Genomic DNA, 18,920 nt, shown 5'->3' with positions numbered 1-18,920 from the left:
CCAAGGATGTCTCTCTAGCCTCCACCTTCCCACCTCTCAGCAGTCCTCACCCCTGGAAGGCATCGAATTTAACTTTCTTTCTTTACTCTTCCAGCTTCGGAATTTCCTTCCTGTCTCTGCTCTCCTGTCTATAGCTCTGACTCTCCTTGACGCTGGTATTTCTGTCCAGCTCCCCTGTCAACTCAACCTGGACTCGGCTCCCCTCCCCAAATGAAATGTCCTCTTATTTCCACCTCTGTGAATAGCCCCCATGTCCTGGCCCCCAGGTCTCCTGCAGCTCCCTGCCAGGCACCAGACTTCTCTCTCTTCCCTCCAGGCTGGCACTTTCCTGCCTGTCCCTTATCTCCCTCTCCCTCCCACTGCCCAGGTCTCAGTCCCTGCTCAGTTCCTCCTCCCTGTCTCCTGGCTTCCACATCCAGCTCCTCTGGCCCTTAATTGCATAGCTATTAGAGGACCCTGTCAACACCCCACTTTGTCATACCTCAGCTTTGGAAGGTGCCAGTTGACAACCAGGGTAACCCTGGGACCCTTTAGCAAATCTGCTCCAAATCAGCCCAGCCTCCCTTAGACACTTCCACTGCCAGACGTCTCAGCACCTCCTAACAGTCTCCCCTCTTTTTGGGCTGTCCAACCCCTCAGCCCCAACCAGGACCCCACCTGTCTCAGACCGTCCTTAGAGCCCAGAGTTAGAATACAGACTCTGCTCCCTGTCCCCTCAGCACCCCTGGCCATCTCTGCTCCCTAGTCCTCCACGGCAGGATGCTTCCCCACCTGCCACCACCCTCGGCCGGTGGGGGAGGCTCAAAGTCTCTGCACCATGGCTAGGCTCTCGGCAGCTTTAAATGGCCAAGGAGCCCCAGACCTGGGTTAAAATTCCCTGGAGGGCCACATGGTCCATCATGGCCTTGGGTCAATGATCACCTGTGGAAGCCTCACTCCCTTAAACAGGGATGACAATAGCAGCCATCTAATAGGGCTGGCATCAGGGCAGCTCCCTTTTTCTGGTCTCAAACATCCCTGCTCTGGGTCACGGTCCCCCAGTCCTTTGGAGAAACAGCCCCTCCCCCCTTCCCCTCCCTGTGCTCAGCGAGGCCACCTTGTAGATTGTTCTGAGTGGGGGCTCCAGGGTCAAGCTGCTTCTGCCTCTGTGACCTGGTTCTACTTTTCCTACTTCTGTGACCTTAAGCAAGGCGGTTGACTTCTCTGTGCTTATTTCATTGGTAAATGGGAACAATACACTTACCTCATAGGGCTGTGGTGAGGGTAAACGAGGTAATGCTTTATGACGAGGCCTGGCACATAGTCAGCGCTCAGTAAGTGCTCGGTGATTTTCGTGGTGCCTGTGTATGTCCTGCTTTTGCAAGGCTAACTGAAAATCCTGCTAGGTAGAAGCAGGCTTTAAAAGTTTTTCTAGCCCTGGTCAGGGGGGCTTGGTTGGAATGCCATCCCACACACTGAAAGGTCACAGGATCGGTTCCATCAGGGCACATACTTTGTGTTATGGGTTCGGTCCCCAGTTGGGACACGTGTAGGAGGCAACTGATCGGTTTGTCTCTGTCACTTCCTCTCTCTCTAAAAATCAATGAATGTATCCTCAGGCAAGGGTTTTTATTTTTAAAATTTTATAAAGCCCAAACCAAAAAACCCCTTTTTCTATTTTGCCATGGTGGTCCTTTGTACTGGAACTCATACCTGCCCCCAACCAACTCTCAGATGGACCCCAATAGGCAAAAAAAAACTTTTCTTTTTTAAAAGAGAAACTTTTATGGAGTGGGGAGGGGAAAACTGCCCTGGAGAAGCTTCAGGCTTGGCAGCCACAGCACTGGGAGGGACGAGGTGATCCAGGGCTTGGAGGGCCGGCAGCCAGAGATGGCCTCGCAGTGAACACAACAGGCCCTCATGATCCAGAGGCCAAATCCTTTGCTAGTTCAATTTAGTGACACATGGTATAGGGCAAGGAAGTGCCTTTTAAGCTGGGCTTTGGGAAGAAAAGCTATGACTTGAAACGGTAGAAAGCACAGGACCAGAAGTGGGAGGTGCTGGAGAACAGGTGCTGCCATCTTGGGGAAGAGCAGAGCATGCGGAGCGGAGCGGGAGCGCGGAGAATGCGGGGTCCTGAAGGTCACAGAGAAGTGGAGGCGCGGGGATGGGAGGGCGGGGGGGTGGGGCGCAGAAAAGTGATAGGATCACTGGGATCTGCAGGAGGAGCTTGGCAATGTGACTTGATACACGCGGCAGGAGCCAGGGGCTAGGTGTCTCTCGGCTATTCCAAACTCTGGCCCCTCGGGCTGTGGTCGCTCAGCCCCAACTCCCAATCCTCCTGCCAGTCCTTCCCGGCAAGGAGTATGGGGCGGGGGGTCGGGGGGGGGCAGGATTTCAATATTCACATCCCTTGAAAAGAAAGCTTTGGGATGGTGAGTGCGGAATGGCAGCAACTTCCAGAGCGTGGGCCCAGGGCGGGACATACCTGAGGGACGCTCCCTCCCTGTAAGCTGGACACTGGATGAGGACTTAACCAGACCCCTGGCCAGGGGCAGAGGTACCCAAGGACACCAAGGAGAATGAGGTGAAGAGGCGAAGGGAGAACTGAAGAGAGAAAACAAGGACAAGGCACTGTCTGGAGTTAAAACTCTTTATCGTCCTGTCCAGGGACCCCACGCACAGGAATCTGTGGGGCAGGGGTGAGGGACAGCACAGGCCCTTCCCACAACGCGAAGGGAAGAGGGAGCCATGGTAGGTGGCAGGAAACAGCTCCCCTTCAGCTCCCTGACGGCACTGGCTGTTCTAATGGCCCCCACATGTCGGACCCAAGGGGCGCCATCTCCAGTGTGAGCCCCAAACCTGGGGCCGGGGCCAGGCTTAGTTTCTACTGCTCTCTGATCTACAGGGTGTCACACTGGACATGTCACTGTCACTCATCTCTCCAGCCTGGCTGGGGGAGCCCACGCCCCAAACTGCAGGGGGAGACGGGCCCAAGCACTCGAATGCCCTGGGAGGAGGGAGGAGATGCATGGCCTGAAGGGCCCCGGGAGACGGGGCACAAACTATCCCTAGTGCAGCTTCTGGCAAAAGGCGGCCTATCCAGCCCTACTGGACGATTCTAGAGGCCAGCGGTGAGGGCTCCAGGGCAGCTTAGCTTATGGAGACTTCCCCGTGTACCCCATCCACTCCAGGACCGTAGCCCCGACAGGAGGACCTGCTTCAAATGCGGTTCTGGCCCCTCTGATGGGTACACATGTCCTCCCCTCCCCCAGCAGGCGCTGAGTGGAGGCAGAGGGAGCCCCGCGGGCAGTGCAGGAGCAGCCCCACAGGGGGGAGACAAAGGCCTTTCCGACAGATGAACAAAGAGGGTCCTCAAGCACGGGGGGTCACAAGCCCGGGAAGAAGGGGACAGGGAACTTCCGTGTGACCAGTGAGACACAACATGCACATAAACACCCCCATTCCCTGCTCATCCTCAGCCCTATCCCATCCCACCAAGCCCAGACCCCTGGGTCAAAACCAGCAGCAGGCCCATCCCTGCCTTTTGGGGTGAGGAGAAAGAATCAGGAACCAAGAGGAATGGTGGGTCCAGGGCCATGAGGCAGCCATCACCGAAGGTTAAAGACCAGACTGGTGGTTAAGATGATGCCCAGGAGGAGGACGAAGGGTAGCCAGGTCTTCACGAAGGCTCCGACGCTGCCGGAGAAGAGAGAGGGGAGTGTGGGTGGGAAGGGCCTGGTGAGTGGGTGTGCCACCCAGAGTCCCATCCATCCAAACCCAGAAGGGGCTGATGCCCTGAGGAAGCTCCTGGAAGTCTCACCGCTGACTTGGTCAACCAAGGGACTGGGCTGGGCCTGGCGCCCGCTACGAGGACTGCCAACCATGGTCCTGGGCAGGAGCTAGTCCAGGCTCCTGGTGGAGATGGCACCTCTCTGAGTGGGTTACAGGAGACCTGCCCACCTTCTCTAGGCCTTACTGCTCTAGCCACAATCCCCGCAGTCTTTGGGGAGAGGTTTCCAGGAACTTGTCTGGACAGGGAAGCCAGGGTCAGCCAGAGTTAGTGGCTGGAGGCGGGGCTCAGGGTACACCACCAGCTCTGCCTCCGTCTCTGTGTGGCCACAGTTAAGGTCTTTTCAGGGGACTCTAAAAGCCCTTGACTATAAAAAGACCCCTAAGAGTCTCCTTTTCAGATGCTCTTAATGATGAGGGCAGCTAGAGAAAAGCTTGGAGAGGTGGCCTGGCTGCCCAGGGCATGCTGGCTGCCAAGTGGGCAAGTCACTCAACCTCTCTGAGCTGCCTTTACCTGTGAATTTGGACTAATGTCTTTGACCTAACAGGTCGTGAGGCTGTGGCTTCCAAGCTCCTCCCGGGCCACCACTGGGGCCCACCTGCCCAGAGGCCTGGGTCAGGTGCTGGGTGCTGGGAAGGGACCCTGTGGGACAGACACCCATCCCCTGTGAGGGTCTAGCTGTTCACTTGACTCGAGCACTGGGCTCTGTGCACTAAAGCGTCCTCGAGGACCCAGAATCATTATCCCTATTTTACCAAGAACAGCGGCAGCTGAGAGGCCAAGGCAGTTCTCTAAGATCTCACAATGAGCAAGTGACAAAGCTGGGCCTGGGACCCAGGCGAAGCTGAAGTTTAGCACAGCTACCTCTCTTTGCACCAAAAACTCAAGCTAGTTGTCCCAGGATGTTCACAGCTCCAAGCGGCATCTGCTTTGTCCCCGTGGGCTGAAAGGCTCCAGAAATGGCCCTGCTGGAATCCTTGGGAGAGCAGCCCCGGGGAGCGCGGCGGGTAGGCAGCTCACCTCACATACTTCCCATAGAGCAGGCAGAAGAAGCAGACAGTCACCATGTTCCAGTTGGTGCTGTTGTTGTAGCGCATCAGGTTCAGGGCCAACGCCACGTGCGAATGGCAGTTGTCACAGCAGAGATTGTGCTGGAGATGCAGGAAGGATGGGGTCAGACTGGGCTGTGGGGTGAACCCCCCCCACCAGTTCCCATTTTCAGGAGCGCCTGACCTACCATGCGGTGCTTGTACTCCTCAGAGGCGTCGTGCACAGCCGTGTCCCACGCATTGGGCCCGCTGGCGTACACCCGAGCAGGGTCCAACTTCCAGTACCTGAGGGGAGAGGGGGGTTCTGGGCACTAGCTCAGCTCCACCAGTGTTCCCTGATGCCCGCTCTGTGCAGGGCCCTGAGCTGGTTGCTGAAACTGCAGGGGTGAGCCAGGTCCAGGAAAGGAAAAGCCACGTCCAGGTCCATGTGACAGTGTGAGACGCCCAATGCCGTGTGGATCCTGGGGAGGATATGAACTAACTCAGCTGATGGTGTGAGAGGCTTTCCGAGGTGACACGGAGTCAAGTTTGAGGGAAGAGGGGTTAGCCGGGCACAGAACGGGGAATGGGCATTCCAGGCAGAGGGGACAGTTTGAACAGAGGAAGAGGCACAAAATTGTGCCGTGTGAAACAGAAATCACGAGAGGAACAGGGTGATGGGCCGTTGGAAGGTAAGGCTGGAGATACAGGTGGAACCATGGTGCAGGGGCCTTCAATGTCCCCCGTTTCCCCACGTGGGACGTTAGGGTGAGTGGGAGAGTGGCTGGTGGAGGAGCTAAAGCTCATAAATCTCAAGCTAGGTGAGACAAAGAGAGTGCTTGGTACAACACGGCCTAGAAAAGGGATTTTGGACTGGTGTGCTGCCGCAGGTACACCAGCCATAAGAATTTCCTTTTTTATCTTTGCTCAAGGGCAATTTTCTCATTGCTTTTAGACAGAGGAAGGGAGAGAGGGAAACATTGATTGGCTGCCTCCCATACATCTGCATCAGGGATCGTATGCTCCAGGACTAGGGATCGAATCTGCAACCTGGGTATGTGCCTCGACCGGGAATGGAACCAAAAGGTTGTGGGACAATACCCCAGTCAAGCCACACTGGCCAGGGCCAGCCACGAGAGTTTTTAAAACATGCAATACTTGACTACTTAGCCAGGGGCACTGATCTTTTTTCCCCTTAGACTGTGAAATAAAACAATGACAACAGCCAACACAACAATATCCATCCAGTGTGAATGAATAAAAAATAGACCTAGTTTTTGATCAGCTCGGCAAAAAATATATTTTTGGTGTGCCACAGAACTTTAGTAATTAGTTTATGTGTGCCGTGAGATGAAAAAGTTTCAAAATCAATGGCCTAGAGACAGGGAGCCAATGAGAAATCAACATGGCCCGGGTGGGGACGGCCCTGAAACAGAGGAAGCCAGACGGCTGCCTCTGCTGTGCGGGACACCAGCTCCTCCGCAGGCCCTGGCTCCTCTGGAACGCGGCCTGTGCAGCAGAGCCCCTGATGGCTGTTGAAAGCATACAGATGAGGGAGGCGTGTTCAGAGCCACACTGGAGATGGGCCCCCCAGGAGGGAAAAAATTAAGTCCAAAAATCCAAGCAAATGAGAAGTAGCTCCCAGAGGGCTTGAACTGCTTTTGTGCTCTCCAATTGCAACTTTCCAGAGGAGTTTCAAACAATTCCCCCCTTACACCTTCAATGGTGTGTTCGCTCCTTGAGGGGCAGGAGAAAGAGTCCAGGTTCTGGAGAGAGACAGACCTGGGCGTGAGTCTCAGCTCTGCCACTTCTGTGTGATCTTGACTAAGTCTCTTCCCTTTCCTCACCCTTCCAATGGAGCTGAAAACATGACCTTGCTGAGCTGAGGCAAGGCCTAGCTGGTCTGTGGATAAAAGACCCAGCCAGGAGGAACATGTCCCCAGGCTCAATCACAGGGGTGTTCATCACTTACTTGGCAGGCTTCCCAAAGGCCATGTTGTCTTCCTGTTGAGGGACAAGAGCAGAGGTCAGTGACTGGAAGACAGACCTGAGTTGGCGGTGGAAGTGCAGCAACTTCGCATGCCGGGAGGGCAAAAGTGGGGCCCTGCTCTGGGGCTGGCCCGGCCTGTTAGGCGCTAGCGGCGACTCATTCACGGGGAGAAGGCAGCACGGGGGGAGTGCACAGAGCACTGCACGCCAAGACCAAAGATCTGCCGTAACTGCCCCTTGCTGTGGCTTCCAGTTAATTCTCTCTCTCTGGGACTCCTTTTCCCCAAGTTCACCTAAAGATGTGGTCAACCTCCCATCTTTGATCACAGGCAGGCAACTTCCTCTGTGGTGTGAGAGGGCACCCTCTGACCTCCTGACCCGACAGTGGTGCCCACACAGAGAGCCCTTCTCTGCAGGTGCCAGTCTGACTGCATTCAGAGCAGGACAGTGAAGGGAGCTGGGGCTCAAGAGGCCTTCCATGAGGGAGGCACTTCGGCCAAGTCCTAGACGTGCCACATGAGATGTGTGGAGCTATGCAGAGACAGATTGTGGGTTCAGAATCTGCTGACAGCTGGTCAAAGATGAATTATCATAAAAATACGACAATGAAAGCAATGGATATGAAAGGCCTTTGTTGTGTGAAGGTGATCATAACTACTATTAATATAAACAGCTTGGTGCTACCCCACCCTTTCATTTCACCTTCTGATGAAACTGCAACCCCAAAGTAGGCAGGATGCTGCCTGCACATCTGGAACAAGCCCACCACACCCACCTTGGGCACAGTCCCTCCAAAAAGACCCGGGAACAGTTGATTCACTGTAGTAGGCCCACCCTCTCTTCTCCATGGCCACCCCCGGGGGACCATGTCAGTCTCCCCTGTGCCCCCACCTTGTGACTCCCACCTTCGGAAGGTCCAGAGATGTGGTTCCCGATGGTCTGACTCTCCACTCTTGCCTCTAACCCCTACCCATGTCTCGGTACCCAAAGGGTGGGCAAAGGGCTGGGTCAGTTACTTAAGAAACCTTCTGGCCACACTGCCCTCCTGGCCTGTCCTGGAGGCAAGAGAAGGGGTAAAGGGGTCAGACACTGGTGAGGAGCAGAGGCCCGGGGCCAGGGCTGCATGCTCTCTGCGTTCTTTTGGCTCTTGGAGAGACAGGAGGCTGCCTGCAGGCAAGACCGACAAACCTTCCACTTAAACCCTGGAACCGTCCAGAGTGGGGAGGAATGGGGACTCACCGAGACAAAGTAGGGGCCAGCGAAGTCCCGAATGATTCCTGTAGATGTGCAGATGCCCATGTGGCCAATGATGGGGAAAAACCACCTGTGAGGGAAAAAAAGACAGGGCAGGAACTGAGCCTAGAGACACCCAATCCAGTGTGAGAGCATGTGACTGGAACACTGTGTGATGAGTGTCAACTGGGTGGCTACAGGGGCTGGGGAAGCCAAGAAGAGGGGCACATGCAAATGAACAGCACAGTGGGATACCACCCACCTACACGGAATGGCTATAACTAAAAGGACAGTAACATCAAGTGGGCGAGGCCCTGGCTGGTGTGGCTCAGTGGGCTGAGCATCACCCCGCAAATGGAAAGGTTGCGGTTAGAATCCCAGTCAGGGCACATGACTGGGTTGCGGACTAGGTCCCCAGTTGGGGGTGCATGAGATAGATGTTTTTCTTCCTCTCTTCATCCCTTCCCCTCTATCTAAAAAATAAATAAAATCTTAAAAACAAAATCGGAACTCTCAATCACTGATAGTGAGAGTATAAATTGTTTCTATTTTGAAAAACCGGTAAGTGCAATACTGTATGCCTCAGCAATTCCACTTCAGAGTCTATGCCCAACAGAAGCAAATGTTCGGCCCTGGCTGGTCTGAGTGCCGGCCTGCAAACTAAAGAATCGCTGGTTCGATTCCCAGTCACGGCACATGCCTGGGTTGGGGGGCCACATCCCCAGTTGGGGGCATACAAGAGGTAATCACACATTGGTGTTTTTCTCCCTCTCTTTCTCCTTCCCTTCCCCCTCTTCTAAAAAAACAAAACAAACAAACAAAAAACATAAAAATAAATAAAATATTTTTTTAAGTTTTTTTAAAAAGGTGGGGAGGCATTTAAACCAAACTGTGGGTGGGGACTTGAGGTGGGGATAGTTTAGGGAAGGCTTCCCCGAGGAAATGATGAAGAAACTGTATGTGCAAAGGTAGAGATTACGAACTAAAAGTTCAAATTCTTAAAAGGGATGGGCATTTTAAAAAACCAAATCTCAGAGGGATCCCCATTTGCAAAACACAAAGGAATCCCAGATCTGTCTATAGTCTGAGAACCATGGCTCTTAGGGTCTAGGTGGTGGAGAGACTCATCCATTTGAAGGACTCACAGGGCCAGTGGCCAAGTGCTGGTCTCAAGGCTGCACCCTGTGAGGGAAGTGGCAGCAAAACCAAGGGGGATGCAGCTCAAGGAAGTGATTACGTGAGGCTGACGCAGTCAGTAAAGGCTTCACAGATGGGATGACTTTTCATTTTATCTGTGAAAGACTAGAATGTCAACAGGCAGAAAGCAAAACTCGGAAGCACCAGAGTGTAGCATGTGTCTGGAGAGTGGGCGGGAAGGAGAGTGGCCAGTTCAGAGGTTATTCTGGAAGACTGGCAAGAGATGATGGTGATCCTGACCGGAGTACTGTTGTTGGTAGTGAGAATCCGATGAATTCAAAGATCTTTAAAGAAAGACTGGATAGTTTTATGACTCTCTATAGGATACAGGTCTTCCAGGTCTGCAGCCAGAGCACCTGAGCGGATGGGGCCAGAGTGGTTTTTTGAGAACATAATTCGGATTCCATCATTCCTTTGCTTAACACCCATTAATGGCTTCCTATTACACTTACACTTGAAACTCCTTTCAACAGTTTGGTCCTGCTGATCACCTCATGCCTCTCTCTAGCTACACTGCCTGCCTCTGGTTCCTCAAATTCCTCAAGTAGATCAAGTCCTCCCACCTCAATGCTTATTTTGCATTTGTCTCTGCTGGGAACACTTTCTCCTGCCCTGAAGCTTCAGAGTGCTGGCTGTTTCTTACTGCTGACTGTAATTTTGGAGGTCTTCCCTGATCATGTCTTCTAGAATAGTCACACACAACCCCGGGCACCCTAAATCCCATTAATTTCTTTACAGTATCAACTTCTTTCTGAAATGATCTTTACTTACATGGTTACTGTCTCTCTCTTTCCACTAGTACATAAGCTGCAAAAGAGCAGGATGCTCTCTTTAATAGAGTAGTCCCCAAGTCAATGCCTGGCATGCAGCTGGAGCTAAGTATTCATTGACTAAATTATGAATGAATGAGTGCGCCACATTTAAGAGTAGAGTCAGGATCTGAAGTCACACATGGGTTGAGTCCTGACTTTGTTTTGAGCAAGTTGCTCATTCCCATCTCTGTCAGTGAGAGGTCACTAGTAATGATAATTACCTCAGTGGGCAGGGGGGTTCTGTGAGGATTACATGAGATATGCTTGCAAAGTGCTTATCATACTTCCTTGTACTTGGTAGTTACTCAATGTTGTTATCATGTGGTATTAAATAAATACATGCTATCTGACTGGCTGATTTGCATAGAGTAAGTTGCTGAAGAACCACAGGGTCTACAGGATGGACATGCAGAATTACGGGAACGTATTAATCATTTCTCTGGCTTTTCAGACTCTAACCTCAGGACCTCTCCGTCCCCCAATTCCTTTCATCTAGTTGGGGAGATCTGGTCCAGTACTCCATATACTATAGCTGTGCTGGCCTCTGGTGATGGGATTAAAAGTAAAGGCTGGAGACAGCAGCAGAGGCCTGGGCCCAGGGAAGCCGCAAAGAACAAACTCTCAAAGTATTTGCCAGTCTGGAAGCTTCATGAAGGTAAGCTCCACAGCTTTCTGTGCAGGCCTAGTACATATAGGTCCTCAATAACTATATATTGAAATGAATGAATGAATGAGTTACTAACCCTGGAGCTTCTATCTGGGAAGGTAGAATATCTCAGTGCAAAAAGCCTCATGCTGGCTTCTAAGTCTTTATTTTCTCATCTAAAATGGAGATGACAGTATCTATTTTCATTAGGTTGATGTAAGGACTGAATGAGATAGTGAATATAAAATGTTTGGCCCAGAACAAAGTAAGTATCCAATGTAAGCTGTTTTTATTAGTAATAGCTATTATCTGGCTTTTCATGCAGAATTATCAACATCTCTGAGGGAGCAGACAGATCTTTGGATTCAGCTGCCTCCTGTCCAATCCCCCATCCTAAGACAAACGACAGATCCCTGTGCCACATCTATTCCTAGTTCTGCACTCTAGGTCAGCAGTCATCACAATGTACTAAGATGGTAGTTCACCTGTCTTTCTCAGTCTCCCTACTGCTGGAGGGTGACTCTTTTTGTGGAAACATGAGCCCTTTGATGGGGCACTTTGGTTTACTCACCCTGGTTTTATGAACTCTGTACATACACCTGAACAGAAATGGGGTGGGAGCTCCTTCTGGCCCAGATGCCGGCCAATCATGATGCTTCCACCTCATGTTGCTACTAGCTCTCTAAATAGCAGGACTCCACACGTGTGTTTTTGTGAGCAGGAAAAAACAAACAAACAAAAACCAACAACAAAGAGATCTCAGAACAAGACAGGTTTTAGCAAAAGCAATATATTCCCTGATTATCCTCCCAGTTATTCATTCTTCCATTAACATTTTATTTTCTTCATTGCACTAATCACTATCAGAAATTCTCTTATTAGTTTACTTGTTTACTATCACCTTCCACCATGATTTAAACTTTGACAGCAAGAACCACATCTGCTGTATTCACCACTGCATATTCTTATCACCTAGAACTATCCTAGGCACATAGGGGTCACTTAGTAAGCGTGTTAAAAGAACATTAAATGAATTAGCCCTGGCTGGTGTGGCTCAGTGGATTGAGTGCTGGCCTGTGAACTGAAGGGTTGCCGGTTCAATTCCCAGTCAGGGCACAGGCCTGGGTTGCAGGCCAGGTCTTTGGTTGGGGGCATGTGAGGGGAAACGAATTGAACTATCTCTCACACTTCGATGTTTCTCTCTCTTTCTTTCTCTTGCCCTTCCCCTCTCTGAAAATAAATACAATCTTAAAAAAAAGAACATTAAATGACTTAATGAACACACTTTTTTCAATCCTCACCTGAGAATATGTTTATTTATTTTAGAGAGAGAGAGATGGGGGGGAGAAACACGGATGGGTTGCCTTTCTTTTATGTCTCAATTGGGGATTGAACCTGCAACATTTTGGTGTACAGGACGATGCTCCGACCAACTACCTGGCAAAGGCGACATTTTATTAAATATTTTATTTTTAAAGGACTCAGATTTGGATGTTCTAAAACAAGTACATAAGCATTTGAAAACACAAAAACAAAGTATTTTAATATAAGACAAAAAGTAAGGTCATTTTAGGATCTGCAACAGGTAGGGCCAAAAATGATCCCTTCTCCACACCAGTTGGCTGTTCTTGATAGAGGAAACAAATCTATCCTACCACGTGAGAGAGGATAGGATGTAGTCAAAGAGAGAAAGTTATGGAATCAGAAAACTGAGTTTGGGATGCCTCTGCTTAGTGGCGTGTGTCCCTGATCAAGATATTGAACGACTCAAGACTCTCAGCTTTCTCATCTGAGAAGATAATTTGTACTTTAGAAAGTAGCTGTGAGTCGCTTCCCGGCCTCTTGGCTAATATCAAGTGAAAGTAGCTGTGAAATTTAAAGAAAATGGGTGTGAAAGAGCTTGGCCAACTGTCCAGCACTGTGAGGAGTCGTTATTATCAGCTGTCAAGACTGAAGCACGAGGGTAAACCAGCTCTCCACAACCAGGGGTTCCTCGCTAAATGGCGGCAGCAATACCTGTTTTCTCTCCTGACAAAGGCTGATTGAAAGAACCTTTGTGAGGCAAACACCCTGGGACCTAAACTGAGATGGTGTGTAATCTCCAGTCTCATCTGTAACACGAAGGGCTGGACTCCCAGATCTCTGGGGGCCCTAACAATGTTACTATCTCAGGAATCTGTTTGGTCTCAACCGAACTCTTCCAGACCCAGCAGGATATGTCTTGCGTATAGGAAGTGATCAGCAAGCATTTGCTCAATGAATGAAGAAAATAGTGAATGAATGAAGATGTCTTCTGAGGCCGTGTTAGGGGCCCCTCTTCTATACGAGCTTCCCAGCCAGAGACCCTTTCCCGTCAGTCTACACTGTTTTTTTTTCCCTGACTAGACCGGTGCAATGAGGGCGGGGAGCGTGTCTCTTCGCCAGCAGAAACTGGCACTGCGCTGGGCAAGATCTGCGGGCCGGACCCAAAGGAAGGGGTAATTGTGGATCGGGGCAGGAGGCTGGCCCGGGGGCAGCCCGAGGTCGCCGCGCGGGCCCAAACTCTCCCAGTCCCCAGGCAGATACCAGAGGAAACTCACGTAAGCACAGGGATGGGCGTCCACACCACGCAGTAGGGGAAACGGCTCCGCTCCACGTCCATGGCGCCACCGCCAGAGCCGCTAAATTGCTTCTTGTCCGTCTCGGCCGCCGTCGGCGCCTCCACTTCCGCCATTCCGGGCGGGGGTGGTGGCGGCGGCAGCAGGAGCGGCGAAATCCCTTCCGCTTCCGCCACGCTGCGCACGCCCCGCTCCGGCCAGCTCCCTGCTCCGGAGCCGCTCTCCCCGTTGCGTCACTTCCGGAGGTGGGGTCCACTCGGCTTGCCCTTCCCTCCGGGAATTGGAGTCGCGTCCCTCTAGGCCCGGGCCGCCTGCACCACCTTTCCCACCCGCCCTCGGCGCTCGCCAGCCCCGCCCGCCAGCCCCTTGTGTTTGCTCCTCTGCAGCAGGGCTGCGGACGGGATGCCCTCAGGCAGCGTGCATTCTAGCGCAGGAGACTGACCAAGAACTCTGTAACTCAGTAAGCTGAGGTCTCGTTCCTAAAAGGTGTGATAACAGTCGCTATTTATTGAGCACTTCTTAGGTGCCACTTGACAAACGTTTTTAATCGCTATAAAGTGGTTAGACATGCGAATTTAGGTTTTCCCCCCAGGTTACAAGTAAGCAATTGAGGTTCAAGGGGTGGTGAGTGCCCGTGACTCAAACCCAAGTCTGTCTCCCTTGTCCTTTACATTCTGTGATCTCTCACGAGGCAGTGGTAGCACAAAGGACAAACTAAAACATTGTGCGTGGTGTGTGTGTGTAGAAGTACGGTAGACTTGCCTTAAGATATTTGAGCTTAGTCTTGATGTTTGCCAGGTGGCGTGGGGGTGGAGGGATACGTGCAGCCGTGCAGCCAAGCAGCCGGGCAGCCGAGCAGCCGTGCAAAGAAAGGACTTGGAGAGCACAGTGTGCAGGAGTGTGAATATCACCTTGGCTAGAGTAAATCACGAGCTTTAGATGCGATCCGATCCCTTCATAGTACAAATGGGAAAACTGAGGCTCGGGGAAATTACGTAATTGACTGAGATCACACGCAATCATTTAAAGCCAGGATCAAGTCTTGGATTTTTTGGACTTTTTAAAGGATGCCGAGATAGACGAAATAGAATATGCTGGGGTGACAAACGGAAATAGGGGAACAAGAAAACCGCAACTCAAAACCAGGTCAGAGGGAAATACGGACAAGTCCACTCAGGAAGGTGGGAGTTAGACCTTTTTTGGGAAGGTCTATCATTGAATTACCTTCCCTCAACGCCGATCTACAGAAAAGCTGCTCTCTTAACACCTAGTATTTTAATGCATTTTGAGGGGTATGTCTGTCCCTGTCATGGAACTTCAAGGTCCTTGATTTCAGTAGCTAGCGTAGTACATAACGCAGATTGCATGCCCACTAGGTGTTTATTGAATGATTGAACAGATGTTTTATAAAGGCCTCGTAGATAGCACAACTGAAAATGATTCTAACCCACTGAAAATTCTTTGGGCATGTTTGTGCCTCTCCTGTGACTCATGCGTAGTGTGTGATCCTTGAAGGGCAGCAACCAGCTATTAGCACAGGGTTTGGAAGAGATTAGATGTGCAGTGTTTGTTGAATGAATAAATTACATTCAATTCAATCACTATAGCCATCTAATCTCTTCTGAATCACAGGCTCTGAGGAAGGTCTATGCCTTAGACTTTACTTTACTATCACTGTCGACACATAATTCTAGCACAGGGCTTATGGGTGCCTTTTAAGCAGTTATTGTACGTATAGATGAATAAACAACCTAAGTCTTTCTTAGGGCCACCCACAGTTTTGGTAGTGCTAACAAGTACTGCATTTAATCTGACAATCTTCAGTGGCTTCCCACTGCATTTCAGATAAACACAAATCTCTTATCATGGTTTACAAGGCCCTGCGTCTAGACCATGCCCTTCTTTGTTCACTATACTATAGCTACCCTTGTCTTTTTTTCAGTTCCTCTCATGTGCCACCTTGTTTCATATCCAGAAACTTGGCACACACTGTTCTCCGCTGATTGAAATTCCCTCTGACCCCCAACACTTAAACTGGCTAGCTTCCATTCATCACATAGTAAATGTCACTTTCTCAGAGAACCCTTCCGCGCTCACCCAATCTAAATTAGAAAACCCCTGGCAATCTCCCTTGGGACAACCTGTTCTTTTCCCTCACAGCACTTTCGTAGCTGCTTACTATTGGACTCCCCCACTAAGCTGGAAACTCCTTTAGGGCAGAAACTCCCTGTTCACTTCTGTAAACCCAGTGCCTAGTAGGGTGTAGCACATAGCATTTACTTAATAAATATTTTATAACTTGAGTTAATGGCAAATACTTATAAGCTTGGTGTCACATGCTGACTACAGACAGTCTTAAGGGCAGGAACCTAGCTTATCACCTGCTACCCCTGGGTGCTCCAAGCTTTTTCAAGTGGCTCGTGGAGGTTGATAGGCACAATGCTCAGAAGTAGGGTCTGACCAGAAAGCCCTAGGTCCCTTCCCCAGAGCCTCCACCATTCTACCCTTGGCTTAGGCAGCTGCAGAGGCAGGCACATGAGGAAGGCCAGGTACCTAGGGGGAGAAGCCAGCTCCTTCTCTGACTCCTCTGGTGCCCCGACCCCAGGCTTGTTCCTCACCACAGCCCATCCACAGGGCCCCCTCTCACATGTACACATCACTTTGTTTCTCTCACCCACTGTAAAATCCTCCTTGGCTTATGCCCTTGCCTCCTCTGCTGCTGCCACCCCGATCACCCACAGACAGATGGGAAATCTCCATCAAAGACTAACACTTCCTTCCAGGCTCAGGATCACAGCAGGGTCCTGGAAGAAGCTCCTCTAACAGAGAGCTCAGGAAAGGATTGATAGGGCTCATAGCTACCCCTCCCCCCAACACACACCCCGACCTAAAATAGGAATGACCATCTGGATCCACTTATAGGGCAGGCTGGGGGAGGGAAGGAAGGCAGAGCTGGAACTGTCAAGCTGGGAAAGCTTGGAGGGTAAGATGTTGCTTGTCTGCAGGGTGAACTCAGGGCACGTCCTCTCTTGATGGAAGTCCCCTCAATTGGCCCCATGTACAAGTCCCCAGGGCTCACATACTACCTCCCTCAGGTCATTTCACTCCTCACTCTGGCATTCAAGGCCCCCCTGGTCTGGCCCCAAACTTCAGCCTTCTTTTCTAGCCTCATCTCTGTCTCCCTTGGGACCTGCTTGGAGTTAACCTCACTGGGATGTCTGCCTGTCAGAGAACGGAAACCCGCACTGCACACCTCACGCCTTTGCTCACTCTTCCTTCAGCAGAACGCCCTTCCCCTGTTCTCCTACACCACTTTCAAGGTTTCTGGCAAATGCTCCCTCTTTGCTCCCAGAGCACGGAGGCTGTTTCCACCTATTGAATATTCATGTGTGCTTGCATTAGCATTAGCTGTTTACATGTCTGTGTCCCCCAAGAGACTGTGAACTCCTTGAGAAGGGGACTGGCGGAATCTATTGGTTCATGTATTCAGCACAGCAACCGGCAGATAGGAAGTGCTCAGAGAATGTCACTGGAGCTATTTGTTGACCATAGGTGGCCTCCTTTAAGGCTCAGGGCAGAATAACCTCAATCAATAACCGGGGGAAGCAAGAATGAGCCAGGGGCAGCTGTGGCTGCAGGTTGGAGGAGCTGCTGGGCGACATGCAGTGTATGGGAGGGCAGCGTCCTCTCTTCTGCGGCCTTTCTGCTTCTGTTCCATTCATTACCTTCTCTGTTTCCTGGAGACTGGGATTCTCCCCATGAAACCCTAGACTGTCTCTAAGGATGTCTCCAAACCTTTCCGTGGTGGGGTGACGGCCACTTGAGAACATACCTTCTGACCCTTTAGACATCAGAGTTTACGACTTTCTTTTCCATTTCATTTTATAAGTAGACAAACTTACCCAAGATTATAGAAAGCATAGCTAGGGCTAGAATCTAAGTCTCCAACTCGCAGGTGGGCAGTAGCGCACCATGGTTAAACAAGGGAACTCACAAGTGCGCCAGCAAGCCGTGTTTGAGCCTCTGTCAGTGGTTGTCATACCTTAGGAAAGTCCCTGAACCTGTCAAGGCATCAGTTTCCTCACCTCTAAAATGGGAATGGTGATTCACATCTTATAGGGTTCTTGTAAGGTTTGCTAGACTACATCTGAACAGTTTTTGGCCCAAAATAAACACCCAATGTTAGCTACACGTTATCATTGACGTTGGTCAGTGGTCAGTTAAAACCACACGTCATCACTGTAGGACTCCTAACCATGTAAAAAGCACTTCAGTTGTGCATAATCTCACCATGATTTGGAGCCCCCTTACAATGTGGGGAAATAACTACAGCAGTACCGTAACACCCATTTTACCGATAAAGAAAACGGGCTCAAAGAGGTTCAGGAACTTTCTTGAGGTCTAAACATATATTAGACAGAGTGGAGTTCTGAACCTCCAACCTGGGCTGTCTTTGCTGGTAACCTCTTAATAGGGCCATTAATGAGTGGAGGATGCCAGCCTGAGATTTTGTAAATCACCGTAACATAGGTGTTAACTACAGCCTCATTAAGACTGGAACCTATTTTCTTTTAGTCCTCACCCGAGAACATGTCTGTTCATTGATCTCAGAGAGAGGGGAAGGAAAAGAGAAACATCAATCAGCTGCCTCACATACGTGCCTCGACTGGGTATTGAACCTGCAACCCAGGCATGTGCCCTGACCAGGAATCAAACCCATGACTTTTTGGTGTATGGGATGATGCTCTAACCAACTGAGCCATCCGGCTGGCCTATTTTCTTTGTAAAGATTTAATCTTTATTGTATTTTCTTCCATTACCATTTAGTCCCCTTATACTCTCCTCTCTCAGGCCAGGACCTATTTTCTGTATGTAAATAAGAAATGGCTTGGGAGCAGGAAGCAGAACAAGGCCAAACAACAGAGCACCCCCTGCCTGCCTCCGTGTCCATCGGAACGCCCCCTCCAGCCTGCCTCCCTTGCCAGACAGCGAGCCTGGTGCCCAGCAGTGCGCTTGACGGCACACGTATGGGCAAAGGACTCGGTTTCCAGTGAAATGCAACGTGCAGGGATCTTGCACAACCCCTATATTTGCTATTCCACATCTTCCGGATACTGTGGAGGTTCCCGGAGGGCAGGGACTAGTTTGTTGTGTGCATTTTCATTAAGCTATTGCCAGCCAGGCACATAGGAGGAGCTCAAAAAGTATCATGACATTAAATAAGAAAGTGATTTTTAAAGAACTGGACCAGGAATCAGCGATTAGGGATCCGGACCTGGGTTTGCTTCTAATCACTGGGGTCCTTAGGCAGCCCATCCCTTTTTCCTGCCCCTCTTTGGAACTTATTGTCCCAATTTGTACAATGTGGGCATTGGGCTAGATCAGTAACTCTCAGCTCTGGTGGTAATGGGACTCAATCTCAGGTGCTTATGGCAAGGGATGGATGCCTGAACCCCACCTCAGACTAATTAAAACAGAATTTTGGGTGGGGCATTGGTAGTTTTTGAAGCATCCTGGGTGATTCTGATGTGTAGTCAGAGCCAAGATCCTCTGAGCTAGATGATCTCTTCCTGCCCTCTAAGTTCTGCAACCACAGTTCAGCATGCTTCTAAGCACAAAAGCTGGCAGCAGACCTCTGGGGCTACA

At 50.7% G+C, this 18,920-nt stretch overlaps 1 protein-coding gene across 1 annotated transcript; it reads right to left on the bottom strand.

Moving 5' to 3' along the window:
• Positions 1-2,625: 2,625 nt before the first annotated feature.
• TMEM222 (transmembrane protein 222) lies at positions 2,626-17,866 on the bottom strand. Its single transcript, XM_054572197.1, has 7 exons — positions 17,857-17,866; positions 13,257-13,479; positions 8,029-8,113; positions 6,773-6,804; positions 5,010-5,106; positions 4,793-4,923; positions 2,626-3,678 (listed from the first exon to the last, which is right to left on the bottom strand). Exons 1-7 carry the CDS (start codon positions 17,864-17,866, stop codon positions 3,591-3,593), a joined length of 666 nt encoding a protein of 221 aa, XP_054428172.1. The 3' UTR covers positions 2,626-3,590.
• Positions 17,867-18,920: the final 1,054 nt, after the last annotated feature.

The sequence above is a fragment of the Pteronotus mesoamericanus genome, unplaced genomic scaffold (genome assembly GCF_021234165.1).
Source record: "Pteronotus mesoamericanus isolate MK-2021 breed Mesoamerican mustached bat unplaced genomic scaffold, CSHL_Meso_final contig_221, whole genome shotgun sequence".
NCBI lineage: Eukaryota > Metazoa > Chordata > Mammalia > Chiroptera > Mormoopidae > Pteronotus > Pteronotus mesoamericanus.
The sequence above is the reverse complement of the archived record's forward strand: the minus strand, read 5'-3'. Positions and strand labels throughout refer to the sequence as shown.

What these genes read in the sequence shown, in the direction of transcription:
- TMEM222 (XM_054572197.1), bottom strand. An exon ending in CTGGCCCCTACTTTGTCTCG is followed by an intron (nt 6,805 to 8,028) that starts GTGAGTCCCCAT and finishes GTCCCTCAACAG; the next exon opens with GAAGACAACATGGCCTTTGG. An exon ending in AGGAGTACAAGCACCGCATG is followed by an intron (nt 4,924 to 5,009) that starts GTAGGTCAGGCG and finishes CTGCATCTCCAG; the next exon opens with CACAATCTCTGCTGTGACAA.